The 21495-nt window shown below is 39.4% G+C and overlaps 1 protein-coding gene across 3 annotated transcripts in view; it reads left to right on the top strand.

Annotated features, from left to right (window-relative positions):
* The window catches only part of POLR3A (RNA polymerase III subunit A), a 53440-nt gene that overhangs the window by 2322 nt on the left and 29623 nt on the right, over nucleotides 1-21495 (top strand). For 2 of the 3 annotated variants that reach the window (XM_073353230.2, XM_073353228.2), the window contains exons 3-14: nucleotides 552-689; nucleotides 5381-5576; nucleotides 8075-8229; nucleotides 9463-9702; nucleotides 11418-11580; nucleotides 11823-11959; nucleotides 14700-14803; nucleotides 15470-15611; nucleotides 16185-16325; nucleotides 18016-18085; nucleotides 18707-18834; nucleotides 20742-20880. In XM_073353230.2, the coding sequence (XP_073209331.1) occupies nucleotides 552-689; nucleotides 5381-5576; nucleotides 8075-8229; nucleotides 9463-9702; nucleotides 11418-11580; nucleotides 11823-11959; nucleotides 14700-14803; nucleotides 15470-15611; nucleotides 16185-16325; nucleotides 18016-18085; nucleotides 18707-18834; nucleotides 20742-20880 (1753 nt within the window). The remainder of the gene's footprint in view (nucleotides 1-551; nucleotides 690-5380; nucleotides 5577-8074; nucleotides 8230-9462; nucleotides 9703-11417; nucleotides 11581-11822; nucleotides 11960-14699; nucleotides 14804-15469; nucleotides 15612-16184; nucleotides 16326-18015; nucleotides 18086-18706; nucleotides 18835-20741; nucleotides 20881-21495) is intronic. The other variant, XM_073353229.2, reaches the window with a different exon arrangement.

The following is a 21495-nucleotide window of genomic DNA, read 5'->3' as shown; positions in this document are numbered from 1 at the left end:
CTGTATCTGGGGGCGGGGGCGTGATTTGTTGCTTGTGTAGACAGCAGCATGGGTTTCAGCATGTGCTGTCACTGCAAGTATGTACTCAAGGGGATCAGGTGGGGTTGTGCAAGCTGCATTGAAACCCATGCTGGTGTGTCCTCACTCTGCCGTTAGCGAGCTAACTACATTAAAGCCAGTGTGGGTACAGCTACACAAGCTTTAAATCACATTAGCTGTAGTGTGGACATACAGTTAGTACCACGTCACTATAGTAGTCTTTCCAGGTGAATAGGGCTGAATGAATTAACAGCACTTGCATCAGCAGGAGCAATGCAAGATGCTCTGTTTCTATGGGGATTGGGTTTTGAGTATGATGCTTTCAGAGTGTTACCAGCTCTTACTGACTGAGAACAAGTGTTCAGAGTTGAAATAATCTAGAAGTCTTTCATGCGAGTGTACAGTGTACTGTCCACAGGCATGCTGACTAATTTAAGAGCAGCTGTGGTAGCTTCTTTTGTTTCCCACAATTTGGTAATTGTTGCTATAATGTTTTTGTGTCCTTTTCAAAGGGTACCAGTGAAAAGGACCGTCCATGTGAAACCTGTGGGAAGAATCTAGCTGACTGTTTAGGGCATTATGGCTACATTGACTTGGAGCTGCCGTGTTTCCATGTTGGGTACTTTAAAGCTGTCATAGGCATCTTACAGGTAAAATAATTTTCCTTAATTGCGAGAGACAGCAATTATTATACCCAGCCTAAGGAGGGGGAAGAGGTCAGAAAAGCTAAAATGTCACTTCATTTGGATTATCCGTCTGGGACCATGAAAGAGATGGTGGTGGTTTATGCAGAACACTTTATATTGTATGGCTTTATGTATTACATCAGGATTCTATCAAAGGGGAAGGGTTAGTAAACATAAGAATGGCCATTCTGGGTCGGACCAAAGGTCCATCTAGCTCCGTATCCTGTCTTCCGACAGCGGCCAATGCCAGGTGTCCCAGAGGGAATGAATAGAACACGTAATGATCAAGTGATCCATTTCCTGTCGCCCATTCCTAACTTCTGGCAAACAGAGGCTAGGGACGCCATCCCTGCCAATCCTGGCTAATAGCCACTGATAGACAAGTTCATGGAGGATAGTTCTTGTTCCTTTTGAACCCTATTATAGTCTTGGCCTTCACAACATCCTTTGGCAAGGAATTCCACAAACTGGCTGTGAGGTGTGTGAAGAAACCTGCTGCCTATTAATTTCATTTGATGACCCCTAGTTCTTGTCTTATGAGAAGGAGTAAATAACCCTTCTTTATTTACTTTCTCCACACCAGTCATGATTTTATAGACCTCTGTCATATCCCCCCTTAGTCATCTTTTTTCCAAGCTGAAAAGTCCCAGTCTTATTAATCTCTCCTCATATGGTAGCCATTCCATATCCCTAATAATTTTTGTTGCCCTTTTCTGAATCTTTTCCAATTCCAATATATCTTTTTTGAGATGGGGTGACCACATCTGCACGCAGTAATGAAGATGTGGGTGCACCGTGGATTTATACAGAGGAAATATGTTATTCGTGGCCACGTAAAATGCATCACGGCCTATGCGTCTCCCCCTGTGAAATAGTCTTTTGTGTGCTTTTACACTATACTATATAGAGTTGATGGGGGACACCAGCGTTTCTCATATTGGGGTCCTGACCCAAGAGAGACTTGCAGGGGGTCACAAGGTTATTTTAGGGGGCTCGTGGTGTTGCTACCCTCACTTCTGCAGTGCCTTCAGAGCTGGCTGGCCAGAGAGTGGCAACTGTTGGCTGGGTGTCCAGCTGTGAAGGCAGTGCCCCGCCAGCAGTAGTGTAGAAGTAAGGGTGACAATACCATACTATGCCACCCTTACTTCTGCGCTGCTGTCTTCAGAGCTGGGTGGCCAGGGAGTGGTGGCTGCTGACTGAGGACCCAGCTCTGCAGTCAGCAGCAGAGACATAAGGGTGGCAGTACCATACCATGGCATCCTTACTTCTGCGCTCCTGCTGGCGGCAACTCTGCCTTCAGAGCTGGGCTCCCAACCAGCAGCCACCCATCTCTGAAAGCTATGCTGCCGCCAGCAGCAGTGTGAAGTAAAGATGCCATGGTATAGTCCTGTTGCAGTACTGTAACCACCTCCACAATAACCTTGCCCCACCCCACCCCCATAACTCCTTTTGGGTCAGGACCCCTACAATTACAACACCACGAAATTTCAGATTTAAATAGCTGAAATCATGACATTTATGATTTTTAAAATCACATGACCATGAAATTGACCAAATGGACTGTGCATTTGGTAGGGCCCTACTTATTATCTTTCTTAACGATTCCCAACATTGTTTGCTTTTTTGACTGCCAGTGCACATTGAGTGGATGTTTTCAGAGAACTATCCACAGTGACTCCAAGATTTATTTAAGTGGTAACAGCTAATTTAGACCCCATTATTTTGTATGTATAGTTGGGATTATGTTTTCCAATGTGCATTACTTTGCAATTATCAACATTGAATTTCATCTGCTATTTTGTTGCCCAGTCACCCAGTTTTGAGAGATCCTTTTGTAGCTGTTCTCAGTCTGCTTTGGGCTTAACTATCTTGAGTAGTTTTGTATCATCTGCAAATTTTGCCACCTCACTGTTATATCCCATTTTCCAGATCATTTGTGAATATATTGAATAGGACTGGGCCCAGTACAGACTCCTGGGGGACACCACTATTTACCTCTCTCCATTCTGAAAACTGACCATTTATTTCCACCCTTTGTTTCCTATCTTTTAACCAGTTACCAATCCATGAGAGGACCTTCCCTCGTGTCCCATGACAGCTTACTTTGCTTAAGAGCCTTTGGTGAGGGACCTTGTCAAAGGCTTTTTGAAAATCTAAGTACGCTATATCCACTGGATCCCCGTTGTCCAAATGCTTGTTGACACTCTCAAAGAATTCTAGTAGATTGGTGAGGTTGATTTCCCTTTCGAAAAAACAGGTTGACTCTTCCCCAACAAATTATATTCATCTGTGTGTCTGACAATTTTGTTCTTTGCTATGGTTTCAACCAGTTTGCCCAGTACTGAAGTCACACTTTGTGGCCTGTAATTGCCGACGTCACTTCTGGAGCCCTTTTTAAAAATTGGCATCACACTAGCTGTTCTCCAGTCATTTGGTTTAGAAGCTGATTTAAATGATAGGTTACAAACCACAGTTGTTAGTTCTGCATTTTCACATTTGAATTCCTTCAGAACTCTTTGGTGAATATCATCTGGTCTTGGGGATTTATTACTGTTTAGTTGAGCAACTCGTTCCAAAATCTCCTCGAATGATACCTCAATCTGGGACAGTTCCTCAGACTTGTCACCTAAAAAGAATGGCTCAAGTTTGGGAATCTCCCTCACATCCTCAGCCGTGAAGACCGATGCAAAGAATTCATTTAGTTTCTCCCAATGGCCTTATCATCCTTGAGTGCTCCTTTACAATCTCAGTCGTCTTGTGGCCCTACTGGTTGTTTAGCAGGCTTTCTGCTTTTGATGACTTTGGTTAGCTGTTCTTCAAATTCTCTTTTGGCCCTCCTAATTATATTTTTACACTTCATTTGCCAGAATGTATGCTCCTTTCTATTTTCATCATTAGGATTTAACTTCTACTTTTTAAAGGATGCCTTTTTTGTCTCTCAGTGCTTCATTTACTTTGTTTAGCCATGATGGCATTTTTTTTTCCGTTCTCTTATGCTGTGTTTTTAATTTGGGGTATACGTTTAAGTTGAGCCTCTATTATGGTGTCTTTAAAAAGTTTCCATGCAGCTTGCAGGGATTTTACTTTTGGTACTGTACTTTTTATTTTTTGTTTAACTAACTTCCTCATTTTTGTGTAGTCCCCCTTTCTGAAATTAAATGCTACACTGCTGTAGTGTTTTGCCACCATAGGGATATTAAATTTTAATATATTATGATCACTATTACCAAGTGGTCCAGCTACGTTCACCTCTTGGACCATTCAGGATTAAATCAAGAATTGCCTCTCCTCTCATGGGTTCCAGGACTAGCTGCTCCAAGAAGCAGTCATTTAGTGTGTCAAGAAACTTTATCTCTGCATCGTGTCCGGAGGTGACATGTACCCAGTTGTTGAAATCCCCCATTATTATTGAGGGTTTTTTTATTTTTATAGCCTCCCTAATCTCCCTGAGCATTTCACAGTCACTGTCACCATCTTGGTCAGGTGGTCAGTAATGTATCCCTGATATTCTTATTAGAGCAAGCAATTACTATCCATAGAGATTGTATGGTACAGTTTGGTTCATTTAAGATTTTTACTTCATTTGATTCTACGCTTTCTTTCACATATGGTGCTACTCCCCCACCAGCACGACCTGTTCTGTCCTTCCGATATATTTTGTACCCTGGTATTACTGTGTCCCATTGATTATCCTCATTGCACCAAGTTTCTGTGATGCCTATTATATCAATAACCTCATTTAATATGAGGCACTCTAGTTCACCCATTTTATTATTTAGATTTATAGCATTTGTATGTAAGCACTTTAAAAACTTGTCACTTTTTAGCTGTCTGCCATTACATGATGTAATTGAATGGGACTCTTTTTCATTTGACTGCTTCTTATCCGATCCTACCTGTATTTTATCATCTTCTATCCTCTCCTCCTTACTAGGAGATAGAGAATCTCCCTTCATAGATACTCCCCAAAGGAATATCTCTGTCCAAACCACGTGCTCCTTCACATCTGTCAGCTTTCCCCCAGCCCTTAGTTTAAAAACTGCTCTACGATCTTTTTAATTTTAAGTGTCAGCAATCTGGTTCCATTTTGTTCCGGTGGAGCCCATCCTTCCTGTATAGGCTACCCCTTTCCCAAAAGTTTCCCCACTTCCGAATAAATCTAAACCTCTCATCCATGCATTGAGACCCTGCAGTTCTGCCTGTCTAACTAGCCCTGTGCATGGAACTGGAAGCATTCCACAGAATGCTACCCTGGAGGTCCTAGACTTCACTCTCTTACCTAGCAGCCTAAATTTGGCCTCTAGGACCTCTAAGTAGCAGTGATCTAAGTACCAGATTTGCAATGCTAATAGTCACCTCATTCCAAGTTGCAAAATTTATTCCAAGTTTGTCTTTAGTGATGCCAGTAAACCTAAGTTGTCTCTTTGCATGGATATTTAATTTCCTGCTGAACTTTTCTTAAGAAGAGCAAAGATTTGTCCTGTTGGCCAGAGTTTCCCAACTTGCTCATATTTGTTGGGCAGTGTGCTGTGTAATAATTGGGTTCCCCCACTAAGGCAGTAGTATTTCATTCATGAAACTCCATGTGTGTGAAGAACTGTGGTATCCCTTATCATAATTTGTCCCTAATGACATTTATTTCTCATTAACAAAAGAACAATCAATTGTTTATGTTTAAGATGATCTGCAAGACCTGTTGCCGTATCCTGTTGTCTTCAGAGGAGAGGAAACAGTTTTTGGATTATCTGAAGAGGCCTGGTCTGACCTACCTGCAGAAACGGGGATTGAAAAAGAAAGTCTCTGAAAAATGCAGAAAGAAAAACACCTGTCCTTATTGTGGTGCTTTCAATGGTGAGTGTGGAAATTAGCAGATGGTGGTTGGTATTTAGCATGACTCTTTTTTTTTTTTTTTTTTTTCACTAGTGCCCAGCCCGTGAAGAGCATCACAATGTTGTGTTGTCTTTTCATCATTCAACAATCACTGATGTTTTTTCTAGATCTTAACCTATAGCTGACACATAAACATAGGCTAAAAACCAAAAACCCTCTTGAGTGTACTAGACAATTGTTCAAAGCTTTGTTACAAGGAGTGGCGTGAATGTACCTGATGATTATCCTCTTCCTGCAAATATGAGGATTGATAGGTCAAAATTGGGACTAACTGAAGATCCTGTTGTTCATAATTGTGCTTAATCATCTTTGTGAAGAGTAATATGCTATTGACCATTTCCTGCAGTCATGAGTTAGACAAATCAGTAATACTTAGCATATAAGTGTTCCAGATGGAGTTGCGATAATTGCGGATCATACTGATATTTGATTGTTTGGTCAGTTATTGGCCAGAAAACCTTATGTGATAGACTTTTTGATTCTTTTAGAAAAAAATGAATTGTGATTACTCTTACTCATTATTTTGTGTTAACATTGCTGTTAACTATCTTGTTAATATTGCTATAGTATTATAGCTTTGCAATTTTATAGTGACAATCTGGATTAGAATAGTCAGCGTACATATTCTCTTTAATGTAATGTGTCCAGCAACCCTCACTATTTGCATTGTGGTAATAACTGAAGGTCTCACTTAGAGGACTGGGCTTGATAATACTAGGAACTGTACAAATGCATAGGAAGGCAGAGATTTAATAAGAGCACTCCAATCCATGCATTTAGTTCTGTATTTTTTTTTGTCATGAATGCATTCATGTTTGTGAATGTGTTACCAGTAGTGGCAGCTACAAGACATTAAAATCATGTTTTTGTGACTATCTTTTTTTTTTTAAATTTCACTTCAGATCCAGTATGGTTTTTGGAAGCTAATATTTCATGACTGTCTAAAGTTAGAAGTTACTTACATGAATTAAAAGCTATGTCTCTAAGCCAAGCTTTCAGATGATACAAAGCTCTCTGAGGACCTGCTAAAACCAAGGCTTTTAAAAGTTGTTTTGGAAATAACTTGGGAAGGGAGGGAGCAAGGTAGTAATCAGAATGTGATTTTTATTTCTTTAAGGTCTAGTGTGTCTCAGCTTTCTAGGGTAGAAATGAATACCCTGTGCTATTGGAAAAACAAAATATTTGCTTTCCAGCAGTATAAAGCATTCAATTTCAGCCATAGCAGTTTATGCAATGTCAGACTTAATGTTATTACTAGTCCCTCATTTTAGCAGTATTTAAGTCCCACACCTTGTGCAAGTAAAAATCAGTCCCTGAAATTGTACTTAAACTCTAGAGCCTCTATTTTCCCATCTCTAAAAAGAAGGTAATATTTGCCTCAAGGGTGTTGTAAGGAATGTTTTTACAACATTTCAAAAACATCAGGCCATATTCTGGTTTCAGGTGTGTATATGTGGGGTTTCCTATATAAGTCAATATGTAGAGTCTGTTACAGTTTTTGAAGCTAGATATGGCCCTAAAAAAACCCTCAAAAACTTGAGGAAATCTTTTAAATTTCTTTGTGTTGTGTATTCTATCATCCAGAGACACAATACATTGCTGCTCATCTTGCAGAACCACCTATTTCCTTTAACACATACACAGTAACAGGTTCTGAAAAGATGAAATGGTCATCAAATGAGCATCTCAATCTGCTGGACATGCAAAAACATTTTAAAAAGAAAAGAAAAACCGTATCTGCATTGTGAAGGTTTGGAGAGGTTAATTGAAGTGTTGGGGAAATAGGTTAATATGATGTCCTTTCCCTTGTGGGATCAAATGCTCATGAGTCAGAAGTAGAAATTGGCTTTTGGGGGGATTTCTTGTTCTTTGAACTTATTCCAGCTAATGCAGCATCTAACTGATTTGGTGGTTATTTTTGGTATTTTTCTGTTTTGTTTTCTAAATCAGTTTATCCACATTTTCAATGAGCGCGGTAGAACACAATTTGAGAGGACTAGCTGGTTCAAGGACAAATAATGGTTATAATGTCCTGCACAGTTAGGTCACTGGCTAAAATCCACTCTGGGTTAGTAATGATCAAAAGTTACTATCTGAATGACTTATGAATGAAATGAGTTGGTGCACTCTGGTCCAGTTCCTAGTGCAAGAGCATCTACGTTGCAAAAATCCTGTACCACTGTTGAGAAGAGATTGAATGGACATGTAGAATGAGCCACCCTCTCATCCTTAGAAGTAGTCCAGGTCACAGCTGAGGTGCACTGAACAGGCAACATGGGCAAACTTTCATTGCTGTGGCTGCTGCTCCTCCTGTTCTGTGAACAGAGGCATCTGGTATCTAAAGGTGACCAGAGCCAGCACCTTTCCCTAATACTACATTCACAAAAAAGTGTTTTTTAAAAATTTAGAAGAATAGCTCAAGAGTTGAGGTTTATTTAACAAAATTTGTCATCTTGTAGGTACTGTAAAGAAGTGTGGCTTATTGAAGATAATCCATGAGAAGTACAAGACCAATAAGAAAGTGGTGGATCCAATAGTATCAAGTTTTCTTCAGTCCTTTGAAACTGCCATAGAACATAACAAAGAAGTAGAATCCTTGCTGGGGAGAGCTCAGGTGAATTAGTGTGTCTACCAGTGCTTGTTTTGCCAGTGCTTGAATTTTCTGCTAATTTTGATGCATAAATTCCTGAATGATGAGCTGAAGTATTTAGTATAGGGGTAAAGGGTGGGTGCTGGTCCAGCCTTTGAATATGTGGAGAGGAGAATTTGAAGAACAATTATACTACCTGGCTGAGGGAGATGTTAATGGTTTCTGCAAAAAGCAGCATCTTTACTCTAACCAGTCAATAAATTGTGGTACACAGTTTTCTGCATGCAAAGGATAGGGATACCCCTGGTATAGGATCAGTGGTGGTCAGTGAAGAAAGCTTAGTGGTGAAATCATGGGGACAGGAAGCAGAGAAGAAATTTAGGCTACTGGAGGCTATCTCTGGGGACAGTTACCTTCAGTCACTGTCTTGAATATTTGTAATACTCATAAACCCCACCTATGATTGGAAGAGCTGAGAACTGGACAGGAAGGAGTGACCAAAGTGTAGTACAAGAATATATATAGTTTTTGTGGTTTTGCTGAGCTTTGCATTTTTGTATGGAGATTTTTCCTTGGATTTTAACAGATCAGTCAGTTCTTAGTATAGATGTTTGGAAAATGCAATAGAAAACATTTGATGCAGATTTTGTGTCTCTCTTCAATTGCGTTAGATCAGCTTTATAAAGACAGGCACTTCTTGCAAACTTTGGATTTATTGATGAATCATGATATGTCAGCAATATATTCATCATTCAGGAAAAAAAGGTTAAATTTTAAAACAACTTGCTAAACCTAATGAAATTATGTAGGATATAATGCTGTAATCTATGTGAGCTCTTGTAAATGAAATTGGTGGTAATTATACCTTACTGCAAGCACCTTATAAGCTGTTTACGTTGCTTTGGCAAGTAATTATGAAATATCCATATTGCTATAAAAAACAGACAACTGTAACAGCTAATCTAAAGAGACAAATCTAAACTGAAAATAGTGTAAGAGGAGAAGCTTGGGGGAAAGCATCAATGAGCCAGAGTTTACGGGGACTGTTATTCTAAATAAATCAAAAGACACATTTGTTTTTGTTTGCCTTAAGAATAACTTCCTCTACATATGCTTTTTTGTTTTAAATCCGTCTTTTTACTTGAACAATTGGCAGAGAAGGGTGGCAAATGAAGTAAACAGTATTAAGATGTAGCCAAAAATGAGCTGTTATGCCCTTGAAGGTTGCAGTATGACTTTCTTCATTTAATTTTTTAGGAGAACTTGACTCCTTTAATGGTGTTGAACCTCTTTAAAAGGATCCCAGCGGAAGATATACCTCTGCTTCTGATGAATCCAGAAGCAGGAAAGCCTTCAGACTTGATCCTGACACGACTCCTGGTACCTCCATTGTGCATCAGACCCTCTGTTGTGAGCGACTTGAAGTCTGGCACCAACGAAGATGACTTGACGATGAAGCTTACAGAGATAATTTTCCTCAATGATGTAATCAAAAAGGTGAGCCTGCCTGCCTGAAACTGCTGCTCTATTTAAAAATAAATAAATAAAAGGCTGGATTAAACTTTGGGGGGGTAATTGGTTTTACTTATTGCTGCAAGGCCTGATGTTGCATTCATTCTGACTTCAGCTGCAATATTTGGCCTTATGTGAAATGGCATAGGAATGGTGGACTCAGCTTGAGCTCTCTATTTGGCTCTTGGTGTTACACCAGTGTGTTAGCGACCTGCTAAACGTGGACTGGACTAACTGCTTTTCCTGAAGTATTTCTCAATTTCAGTTCATATTATGCTACATTTAGCATGTTTTGGGATGACTGTTGCACTTGATGGAAGCACAAGAACATAATAGTTCATGGGCCCAGAAATTCACACACCCCTCTTTACCCATCTGGTTTCTTATTTTATCTCTCTGTCTGTCTCTGCCAAGAGGCCCTTCCAACTCTTCCATGTAGTCTTAAAAGCCTACCCAAAATGAGCAGCTTATTGGGCTTGTCTGCATGTAGAGTTGCACCAATTTAATTTTTTTTAAACCGCTGCAAAAGATTGTGCGCACATTCTTTTTTGGGTTAAACCAGATTTACTTGGGTTTAGCTTAAATTGATTAGGAACAGGTTTAAGTTAAATGGGAAGAAGTGATTTAACCCAATGCAACTATATCTGTTAAGAAAACTGCATAGATAAAGGGAGTTAGCACCCATTGAAATCAATGGGGCACTTCCCAGCTCAGAGCTATTTCAGCTCTCTGCAAACTCAGACACTAGTTACATTCAGGTCATGCTTTCAAGGTTGTAGTTGCAACAGTAACCACTAGAAACTTTTTTTTAAACAAAAACTGAAACTGAAGAACAATTGAGAAGGCTTGTTCGCCACCCCAAAAGCTAGTCCTTTGTATCTCCTATTTTTCTTCCACATTGGGAAATGCTGCTCTAGGTTGTGTGTGCTGTCTCCTGGGAAGCAGAGAAACTAGCACTGGGTTTATAACCTGCTTCTCTGCAAGATGTTGTGCAACAGAACTATATCCTCAGCTTGGCTTAACCTGTTCCGTTTTAGTTCCTGCCACAGAGATGCAGGAGTGAAACCTTGAGTGATGGAGAAGGCTAAACACAATGGAATTTTGTATGCCACCACTCTGATAAGTTAATGAATGTTTAATGAATCATATGTTTAAAGATATGTTTAATGAATCATAATGTGTCTCCACAGCATGGTCATTGTATTATACATTCAGGTATTAAAATGGTCAGAAAATCAAACAAGCACACATCCTGTAGTTTGCAAAAAGAAAAGGAGTACTTGTGGCACCTTAGAGACTAACCAATTTATTTGAACATGAGCTTTCGTGAGCTCATGCTCACTAAACTAATAAATAAATAAACTAATAAACTAATAAATTGGTTAGTCTCTAAGGTGCCACAAGTACTCCTTTTCTTTTTGCGAATACAGACTAACACGGCTGTTCCTCTGAATCCTGTAGTTTGTCATTAATCAGAAGCTGATCTTTCAGAAGGAAAATGTGTTTTGCTAGGTTCTGCTCGGTTACATCCATGCATGAACAGAATGTGCCTCCCTTATGGCTGTTACTTATGGTGAAGGTGCCAATCTCTTGTTGCCTTTGCGATTTAGTGTGGTGCACAGCTTTCTGAAAAAATTGCTCCGTGCCAATTTTGTGTGTCACTGCATTTGTTTTCTGAAATCGGTAATTGTCTTGTTTAGCATAGGATATCGGGAGCCAAAACACAGATGATTATGGAAGACTGGGACTTCCTACAGCTACAGTGTGCCCTCTACATTAACAGTGAGCTCTCTGGAATTCCTCTTAACATGGCACCCAAGAAATGGACCAGAGGTTTTGTTCAAAGACTCAAAGGGAAGCAGGGTATGTCTAAACTCTTCCTTTTCCACCTCCCCAAAGTGTGTGTTTTTTTTTCATTTGTTTGGCTTTTTTAGCCATGTTTGCCATTGCATAGTGACCAGATCAGTGTTTGTAGATCAAGTTAGCAAGGCTTTCCCTGTATGATGTGCGTACTATGCTATATTAACACTTTACTATTTTCTGAAGTACCATTTTGTATAATGGTATCCTTTTCCCAAATAGTTTTAACTTGCTTTATTTGTTAGGTCGGTTTAGAGGCAATCTGTCTGGAAAGCGAGTGGACTTCTCGGGCAGAACAGTCATTTCACCTGATCCCAACTTACGAATAGATGAAGTGGCTGTGCCTGTTCATGTTGCCAAAATATTAACATTCCCTGAAAAAGTAAGTAGTGTAAGACTGAAATTCTTTACATGCATTTTTCTCCAGACACCTGCATTGTGGTGTTCAAATCACTGGAGAAAAAGGGCGTCAATAGTGTGTGTGTGTGTGTGTGCACGTGGGCGTACGTATGTACGTACATACAAGGGAAGAATGGCATGCAGCTTGAGGTGCTCAGTGCCCTCAGTCAGCACCAGAAGGTCATAGTGGCATAGGTTCATTGTCCATTGTAAAGCTGACTTGTTTCACAGAGCAAGACAATAGGAATGCTTGATGTAGACTGTGAGGGGGGAGGCCTGAAGGGACAATCATGAAAAACAGTTAGTTTTGCCCAACCCATTTTAAATGACATAAATTTCATATATGTTACTGTGTGTCACAGTGAAAACTGGATTTATAATGTATTTCTAAAAAATCACGCCTTTCACATCTTACTCTTTCTGTGATCCTGTCTGTACTTTTTCTCATTGCTCTGGTTCCTTGTGTACCACAAAATAGACCAGTTGTGTAATGAGGTTGAGTCAGCTTTGCTAAAGAAAACTCTTCGTTTCTTCTTTAAAATTCTAATTTTATTACTTTACTTTTGTGTTTAACATAGACTTTTGCATTTTAACTAGGGCTGTGTTGATTAATCACAGTTAACTCACGCTATTAATTCAAAAGAATTAATCTCAATTTAAAAAATTAATCACGATTAATTGCACTGTTAAACAATAGACTACCAATTGAAATGTATTAAATATTTTGGATGGTTTTCCTACATTTTCAAATATATTGATTTCTAGTGCAACACAGAATACAAAAAGAAAAGGAGGACTTGTGGCACCTTAGAGACTAACCAATTTATTAGAGCATAAGCTTTCGTGAGCTACAGCTCACTTCTTCAGATGCATATCGTGGAAACTGCAGCAGGCTTTATATATACACAGAGAAGGTGCCACAAGTCCTCCTTTTCTTTTTGCGAATACAGACTAACACGGCTGTTACACAGAATACAAAGTGTACAAGGCTCACTTTATATTTTTATTACAAATATTTTCACTATAAAAATAATAAACAAGAAATACTATTTTTCAATTCACCTCATACAAGTAATGTAGTGCAATCTCTTTATTGTAAAAGTGTAACTTACAAATGTAAATTTTTTTTGTTACATAACTGTACTCAAAAACAAAACAATATCTAACTTTAGAGCCTACAAGTCCACTCAGTCCTCCTTTTTATTCTGCCAGTCGCTAAAACAAACAAGTTTGTTCACATTTACGTGAGATACTGTTGCCTGCTTCTTATTTACAGTGTCACTTGAAAGTGAGAATAAGTGTTCACATGGCACTTTTGTAGCTGGCATTGCAAGGTATTTACGTGCCAGATATGCTAAACACTCGTATGCCCCTTCATACTTCGGCCACCATTCCAGAGGACATGCTTCCATGCTGATGATGCTCGTTAAAAAAGTGCGTTAATTAAATTTGTGACTTAACTCCTTGGGGGATAATTGTGTCTCTTGTTCTGTTTTACCCACATTCTGCCATATATTTCATGTTATAGCAGTTTCGGAGGATGACCCAGCACATGTTTGTTTTAAGAACACTTTCACTATAAAAACTTTTCTTTCACAAAAGATTTGACAAAACACAAAGAAGGTACCAAGGTGACATTTCTAAAAATAGCTACAGTGCTCGACCCAAGGTTTAAGAATCTGAAGTGCTGTCCCAAAATCTGAGAAGGACAAGGTGTGGAGCATGCTTTCAGAAGTCTTAAAAGAGCAACACTCAGATGTGGAAACTGCAGAACCCAAACCACCAAAAAAGAAAATCAGCCATCTGCTGGTGGCATCTGACTCAGACGATGAAAATGAACATGCATCAGTCTGCTCTGCTTTGGATCGTTATTGAGCAGAACCGATCATCAGCGTGGACGCCTGTCCTCTGGAATGGTGGATGAAACATGAATGGACATATGAATCTTTAGTGCATCTGGCACATAAATATCTTGCGATGCTGGGTACGAGGTGACAGGCGAACGCCTGTGTTCATTTTCAGGTGACGTAAACAAGAAGCGGGCAGCATTATCTCCTGCAAATGTAAACAAATTTGTTTACGTGATTGGCAGAATAAGAAGTAGGACTGAATGGACTTGTAGGCTTTACAATTTTACATTTATTTTTGAATGCGGTTATTTTTTTGTACATAATTCTACATTTGTAAGTTCAATGTTCATGATAGAGATTGCACTACAGTACTTCTATTAGGTGAATTGAAAAATACTTTTTTTTCACAGTCCAAATATTTGTAATAAAAAAAAATAACGTGAGCACTGTACACTTCGTATCCTGTGTTGTAACTGAAATCAATATATTTGAAAATGTAGAAAACATCCAAAAAATTAAATGGTATTCTGTTACTGTTTAACAGTGCGATTAATCGTGGTTAATTTTTTTAATCGCTTGACGGCCCTAATTTTATCATGGGGGATCCCAGTATTTTTAGAGAGCTTCTCAAGCTTCCCTCTATGTGTGAATTTGGCCAGCAAGCTATTCATTCCAGTTCTGTCAACAGTCTTACCTCCATAAGGTCAAGATTGGCTTGTATTTTTCTTCTCTTCCCCTTTCTCCAGCAGCTTAAAATAAGAGGGGATAACCACCATTGAAATTGAGCCTGAAAATCCCAAAGCACAAACCCAAGGAATAGTGAGTGGTGTTAAAATGTCTCACTTTTTTCTAACTGATACAGTCATGTTGCAGGTGAATAAAGCTAACCTAAATTTTATGAGGAAACTTGTACGGAATGGTCCCGAAGTTCACCCTGGAGCCAATTTCATTCAACAGAGGCACACACAAATGAAAAGGTACTTATCTGTAAAGGTTCACTTTCCACCTACCACCACTACCTGGTCTTATTGCTGAAGTGAAATCCAGCAGATTATTCATCATAGGGACTCCTCTGGGGTTTTTTGTTTTATGTAATCTTCAATAAAGGATAAAAACAATATTCCATGACCTAAAGGTAGCTTGTGCAAGCAAACATGAACATAGATAAATCCTTCTGTTAGAACATTTTGGTAGGCATAGATGCAATGTCATTGCTAGTAAGCTACAGTTGGATGACATACCCATATTTCCTGATAACTTAAAACTAATTCACATTTTTTCTTTAAGAACCTTGATTTTCACGAATGTGCGGTGTTTGCTGACTGCTCTACATTTGCTGTGGAGAATGATGTAGCTATTTGCTAATTGTTTGGTTAACATAACTCTATCTTTTGATATTAAACTGACCTCAGTCCTTATCTAAAACTTTTGTGAAAAACATTGTCCCTCAGTTCCACTCAGTGACAGAGACACTCTGTTAATATTTAATAAATTTGCAGAATGCATGTCTCGTTCGAAGTGGCTGTGTCACTGGAGGCTCTTTAAGAAATCAGAGTACAAATAAGAGGATGCTCTTTAGTTGTCTATTTTTCTGTTTTTATTTTCCATGAAATTTTGACTCTATTGACGTGTTTTATTTCAAGGTTTTTGAAATATGGAAACCGTGAGAAGATGGCTCAGGAGCTCAAGTATGGTGACATTGTAGAGAGGCATCTCATAGATGGGGATATAGTTCTGTTCAACCGACAGCCCTCTCTGCACAAGCTGAGCATCATGGCTCACATAGTGAGTATACACATAGCCTAACATCTGGCTATCATGCAACTTTAACCTTTAGTTTTGTTTGTTAATCTCTCACTCACTGTGTTGATCTTTTTTGCGTCTTAAAACAACACTACATGGAAATGATCCAAACAAAATAGTTCTACGCTTGTGCATAGAAATCAAGGTGGAAACTGAGCAGTCTTTTGTTCAAATTCCACCTATTTTACATTTGTGCATGTATATATGCATATCGATAGATGTAAAAATAAAAAAAATTGCAGTGTTAGTAAGAACCCGGATGCCTAAGAATATGCTGCATCTTGTACTGTGCAAGTAATGTTGCAAGGTTAAGGGGTTAGTAAATAAATTCACTCAACTTTGGTTGAGTGACTTGGTGAGCCTCCACCAATTATACAATTCTGTGTAAATTAAAATAAGTAATTTAGATGTAGCGTCTCAAGTGTCTTTTTATTTTTTAAAAATGTAAAAGCACAGTTTGCAAGGAAACCACTCTCAAAACTTGTAGATTCTGGAACCTCGTAAATTCGATGTGATACTTTGTGTCTGCGGCATCACTTCTTATCTCTTTTGCAGGCGAGAGTAAAGCCCCACAGGACCTTCAGGTTTAATGAATGTGTCTGTACACCATACAATGCTGATTTCGATGGAGATGAAATGAACCTTCATCTTCCTCAAACAGAGGAGGCCAAAGCAGAAGCACTGATTCTCATGGGGGTAAATGGAGTATCTTACTGTCCGGCTTGTGGTAATGTGATATTGCATTTCTGTATGAACAGCACCCTGTATTTTTCAGTTGCTGGTGAGATCTGCATCCTTCAGATAGGCCGCTTGACTGTTTCAAGAGACCAATGCTAAATGCTGCATCCAGCTGAATGTTTGGTGCTAGTGTTATGGCATGTTCAGAAAACAAGGTTTTGTTTTGTTTTTAACAGAATTAGAGGCATCACAGTGATACCTACTTAATATTCTGTGAAAATGTGGTTTGTTCTGGGTACATGTCTTCCTATAGTGACATGCTGCAGAAATGAGGGGCTTTTGCTGTGCAACGTAGGGTATTTTATCTTATGCCGCCACACATAATCTCCCCTCCCAACTCATAAGGCAACAGTGGGGCAGTAAGTTCCCTTTTCAAAAGTAAGTTGGGACTTCACACCCGTAGTGTAGACATGGCCTACAGCACCATTGCTTTGCTGCTGTAACCCCCAGTGTAGATGCAGACTATAGCAGTGTGGGAGGGTTTTCAGTCACTCGGAACTCCATATCTCTGAGTGACTGTTGATGGATGTATTCTTCCATCTACTTATCTATGTCTACACTGGGGATTAGCTTGGCATAGCTGTGGTGCTCAGGTGTGGATTTTTCACCCCAAGGGCTGTTGGTATCTCCACCAAATTTTGAGTGTAGACCAGACCTCAGGAGCTGATTGAGTTTTATGTAAAGCAGTGGTAGGTCATCTGATAAGACCCTACTGGGAGGATTCACGCTGTACCCTGACACTGGCTCCAGATATATGGGAGACCACTGGCATCTACTTCACCTCCAGGCTAGCAGTTACTCATACTAGGGGATTGAAGGTATAGGTGTCCAGTATCTCCAGGCTGCCAAGACTACAGTCAGACAGGACCCAGGTCAGATTTAAGAAGTGAGGAGGTAACCAATATAAGCACTTGATGAAAGTCAGATCAATGGCGGATCACCAAACTCACAACTTCACAAGAGCCACCAGCAATCCTATCCCTTGTACTTGTAACATGACTAACAACTTGACCAATCAATTCAACTACTACATCAGTAGAAACTCCTCCTCCCCTTCTGACCAAAGATGTATTACGGTTAGACTCAACAGTTTTGCTAAACAGCCTTGTGATATAGGTTTGTTATTAATGTTACTCTCTCTCTGAGGTTTTACTTGTGTGTTTTGGAATCTACCTTTCCAGCATCTGTTGGTTTTCCCCCTGTCCCACAAATGATTGGAAAGTAATCTCCCAAACGTGCCAGGTTCAGTTGCCATTTTTCTTTTACGAGTAAAACTTGTTTGTATATATGCCATCCCTCGGGTTCCCCAGATCTGGTGGCTGGTGCTGAACACACAGCTTGCAAGGGAGTACGTATCTCCCCACATCTTTTCCTTACCTAATCCATAGCTTAGATGTGTAGGTGCATTAGCTGTAGGGATAGGATAGGGTCTAGAACTAGGGTTTCCTCCAGTTTACAGGATTTGTCCTACATACGAGAGTAAATCCTAACACGTAAACTATGGAATTGGGCCCTTAATGTCTGTGTTGCAAGCTCTGTCTTAAAAGGTTTGTTCTTTCAAATGTATTGCAATAGTAAGGTATGTTAAGTTAATCTTCTCTACAGAATATTTCAAGTAATATTCATTTTTCATTCTTACGTTTTACAGACCAAAGCGAACTTGGTAACACCAAGAAATGGAGAGCCTTTGATTGCTGCTATTCAAGATTTTCTTACAGGTCTGTATGTAAAGCTCGTTTTAGAGATGTGTGTGTTTGACTTAAAAATTATTTCCTTTTTTTTTAAATCGATAATATCCCATGCTAATATATAAATGAACTTTGTGTTTTTGTTTTTCTTTTGCTCTGTTGCAATACGTATCAAAATGGATTCCCTGACTATGAAGCAATTAAATTGATGCTACACAGTGCTTTTCAGTTATGATTTGGCCTAAAGGGGTTAATTGTAATAATAGTAGGGTTAAAAATATATTATCTTTAAATTGATGGTGTCATTTGTGACTGCAAGGTTATTTAATGTTATAGGAAATGTTCAGTGAGTATATCAGTGGCCAGAGACTTCATAAGGAAGAGGATGTTTGATAGCAATACTCAGATGGTCTTTTAGACTTTAAATCTAATAGGAGAAAAAATAATTTTTCTCCTTTTTATAAATTGCTGGTACAGGCTTTCATTTAAAAAATCATAAGTGCAGGGAAAGAACTTAAAGCTAATATTACATCTGCATTGCTGTCATCTGTATCAAGTGGATAGCACGTTTTCAGAGTAATACTTAACATGCAATCATTTTTAAATTTTACTTCAGGTTTACTGTCAGGTTAACCTTTTTTCACGTTCCAGGTGCCTATCTTCTCACACTAAAAGACACCTTTTTTGACCGAGCCAAGGCCTGTCAAATTATTGCTTCTATCCTGGTTGGCAAGGATGAGAAGATTAAAGTTCGCCTTCCACCCCCAGCAATCCTAAAGGTGTGTGGTCCTATTTAGTTTTTTTTAACTGTTGTAAAGATTTTTGGCCGTGATTTCTCTTGGATGTCATGCATACTTGACCCATTCTCATAGCCACCAAAAGACAGAATTTTAGCGACATTTGTTCTTAGAGTGGTTACTTGTGCTGTAAACCTATTGTGCATGGGGATGGAGACAGAAGCCGGGCTTGATGCTGATGCTGCTTTAACTTCGCAATGGATCAGACAGCAGTGCTGTGTGAGGGTCATAAGTCAGGGCCATGGGGAGAGAAAAGTAGTGGAATCTAGGGAGGGTAACTAGAGCACTGCAGACGACCTGTCATAGCACAGTGTGCAGTCCATCTGCCCCAAACCATCAGTGCTTTGGCTCTCCACTACGCTGAGTCAGCTATGCATATTGGCATGATGAAGGTTCCTTATGGTCCTGCTGCCTCCACATATCTACTGTGGTTTGGAAGAGGGGAAACCTAATCTGATATACCTGAGCAATCTTCTTAAACCAGGAATATAGATGCTGGTGAAGTTCTCCACAGATATGAGGGGTTGGAATGCAGGTGATTGTCACCTCAGAGCCTGTACTTTCCAATATTCACTGACCCCAGTCCTGATGGGATTTGACGCAGGAGTTGGTGGGGGCTGCATATTGGTGCATCAGAACTTGAATGGGCATCTAGTACTGATGCTTTAGTTGCTGCCACCTCTGTGCATTGAGGAGTCCTGTGGGTTCAACACAGATGGTTTAGTGAAAAGGAACTTTATTCTCAACTTTCCCATTCAATCTCCTGCCTCCCTCCTCACATTTCTACTGACTTGTCCTCAGCTCCTACACCACAATACACAGAAGTACCATGGGGAGTCTAGAGCATTTAAAGCCGAGAAAATGTCCTAGGGATCATGGGGGATTATTGAGGGTAGTGGAGCTTGAGCTTGGGGAGCAGGATCTGGGATGGAAGAAATGGAGCAGGGAAGAGCTCTGCTCCATAGCTGCCTATAGTCCTATTTCATATTCTGCTGCACAATCTTCATTCTGATGACATAATTTAAATTTATAACATGGTGTTTATACATAACCAGTGTACATGTGTCCGGAGAAAATAGTTGTGCACTTTTTATTGTGATGTAGAGGAATTAGATGTATGCATTGTGGTTATCTTCTGAATCAAATATTAAGTAAATGACTTGCAAATGAACATGTGTACTGATACCTAGAGTGATCTTAAAACTGATAAATATCCATGTGCTGGAGAGTGTAATTATTAATGTGTTCAGAGGATAGTGGAATTGGAGCATCAAAGGATAATAGTCATCTAAAGCAAAGGCCAAAGCATTTATGGGCAGTCAACCTTTACCTCACCTCAAAACTTTCCTTTGTAACAAGAAACTGAGTATGACAATAACAGTTTTCATTTTGCCAAATGACAGTAGATTTAGTAGTTTGTGTCAACTGCTTATATTGGCTAGCTGTGTTTTTCATGTGGCTGAAGTACACAATAATGTGATCTCTAAGCCAAATGCACACTTATTTACAAAAGCACTGTATATTGAACAAGAGAAACTAGATTCATAGCAAAGTAAATGTGGGGAATGAAGTGGAGATAGCAGTCATCTACATTTTAACTTTTTTACTTTTATTTCAACCAGTGTCTGAGAGAAGTGGCAGCGTGGAGGGACGTCTGCCCTCTATCCTTCATCCAAAAATATTGAAGTTCCGATTCCTCGGGTAATGGGGTTTCTGGTCTCACTTAAGTGAATAATGGCAGCCATCTCAGCAAGCTGACTGTCACAGGTGGTTCCACCAAGATATTAACCACAGTTTTAGAGCAGCATATTGAAGTTGGCTGTTTTGGTACTATAATCCTATCGAAAACATTCTGATTGTTTCTGATTCTTTCCCTTTGTTGCCTTCAGCCTGTAACCCTGTGGACAGGAAAGCAGGTCTTCAGCATCATTCTCAAACCTAGTGATGACTGTGCTGTGAAAGCCAATCTCCGAACCAAAGGAAAACAATACTGTGGCAGAGGAGAGGATCTGTGTGTCAATGATTCTTGTGAGTGACCTTGCCTGCTCAACTGCTCCTCAATTACGAGTTCATAACAAATCTGCGCCAGTGACTGTTTCTATTCCTAGTCCGTAATTGAGTTCACAGCAGGGAAATGTGACTGAAGAAAATGCTGTTAAATGCTATTTTTCACTGTTAAACATGAAAATGCGAGTAAAAAATGCAAGAATGTGATGAATATTTGATTCACATACAAAATAGGCAATTTCTCAAAAATTGGTGTTTTCTCAGACATAAACACGACAGAAAAATCATGATCTTTATTAGTAAAACATTTATATAACACTTAACTTGTCATGACACCTTACAGAGATTTAAAAAAAACAGTCTCTGCCCCAAAAAACTTAGCATTTTAAATTTGACAAATGTAGAACTTGAAGCTAGACAAAGGAAGGTGATGGTGCAAAAACAGAGTTGCTATACAGGGAGCATATTACACATTCTCTGATATTTTTAAAATTGGGATCAAGGTAGAAGGCAGTGGAGAAAAGTGGTCTTTGAAGTGACAGTGCATTGATAGAGAGCAGTGGGGTGGAAGGCACAGCAAGTGTGGGTGGAGAATGACAAAGCACCAAGGTGAAGGGGCTGGTGGGAGATAGGAGC

Source organism: Lepidochelys kempii, chromosome 7 (genome assembly GCF_965140285.1).
Source record: "Lepidochelys kempii isolate rLepKem1 chromosome 7, rLepKem1.hap1, whole genome shotgun sequence".
NCBI classification, from domain to species: domain Eukaryota; kingdom Metazoa; phylum Chordata; order Testudines; family Cheloniidae; genus Lepidochelys; species Lepidochelys kempii.
This window is presented reverse-complemented; position numbering and strand designations above follow the sequence as displayed.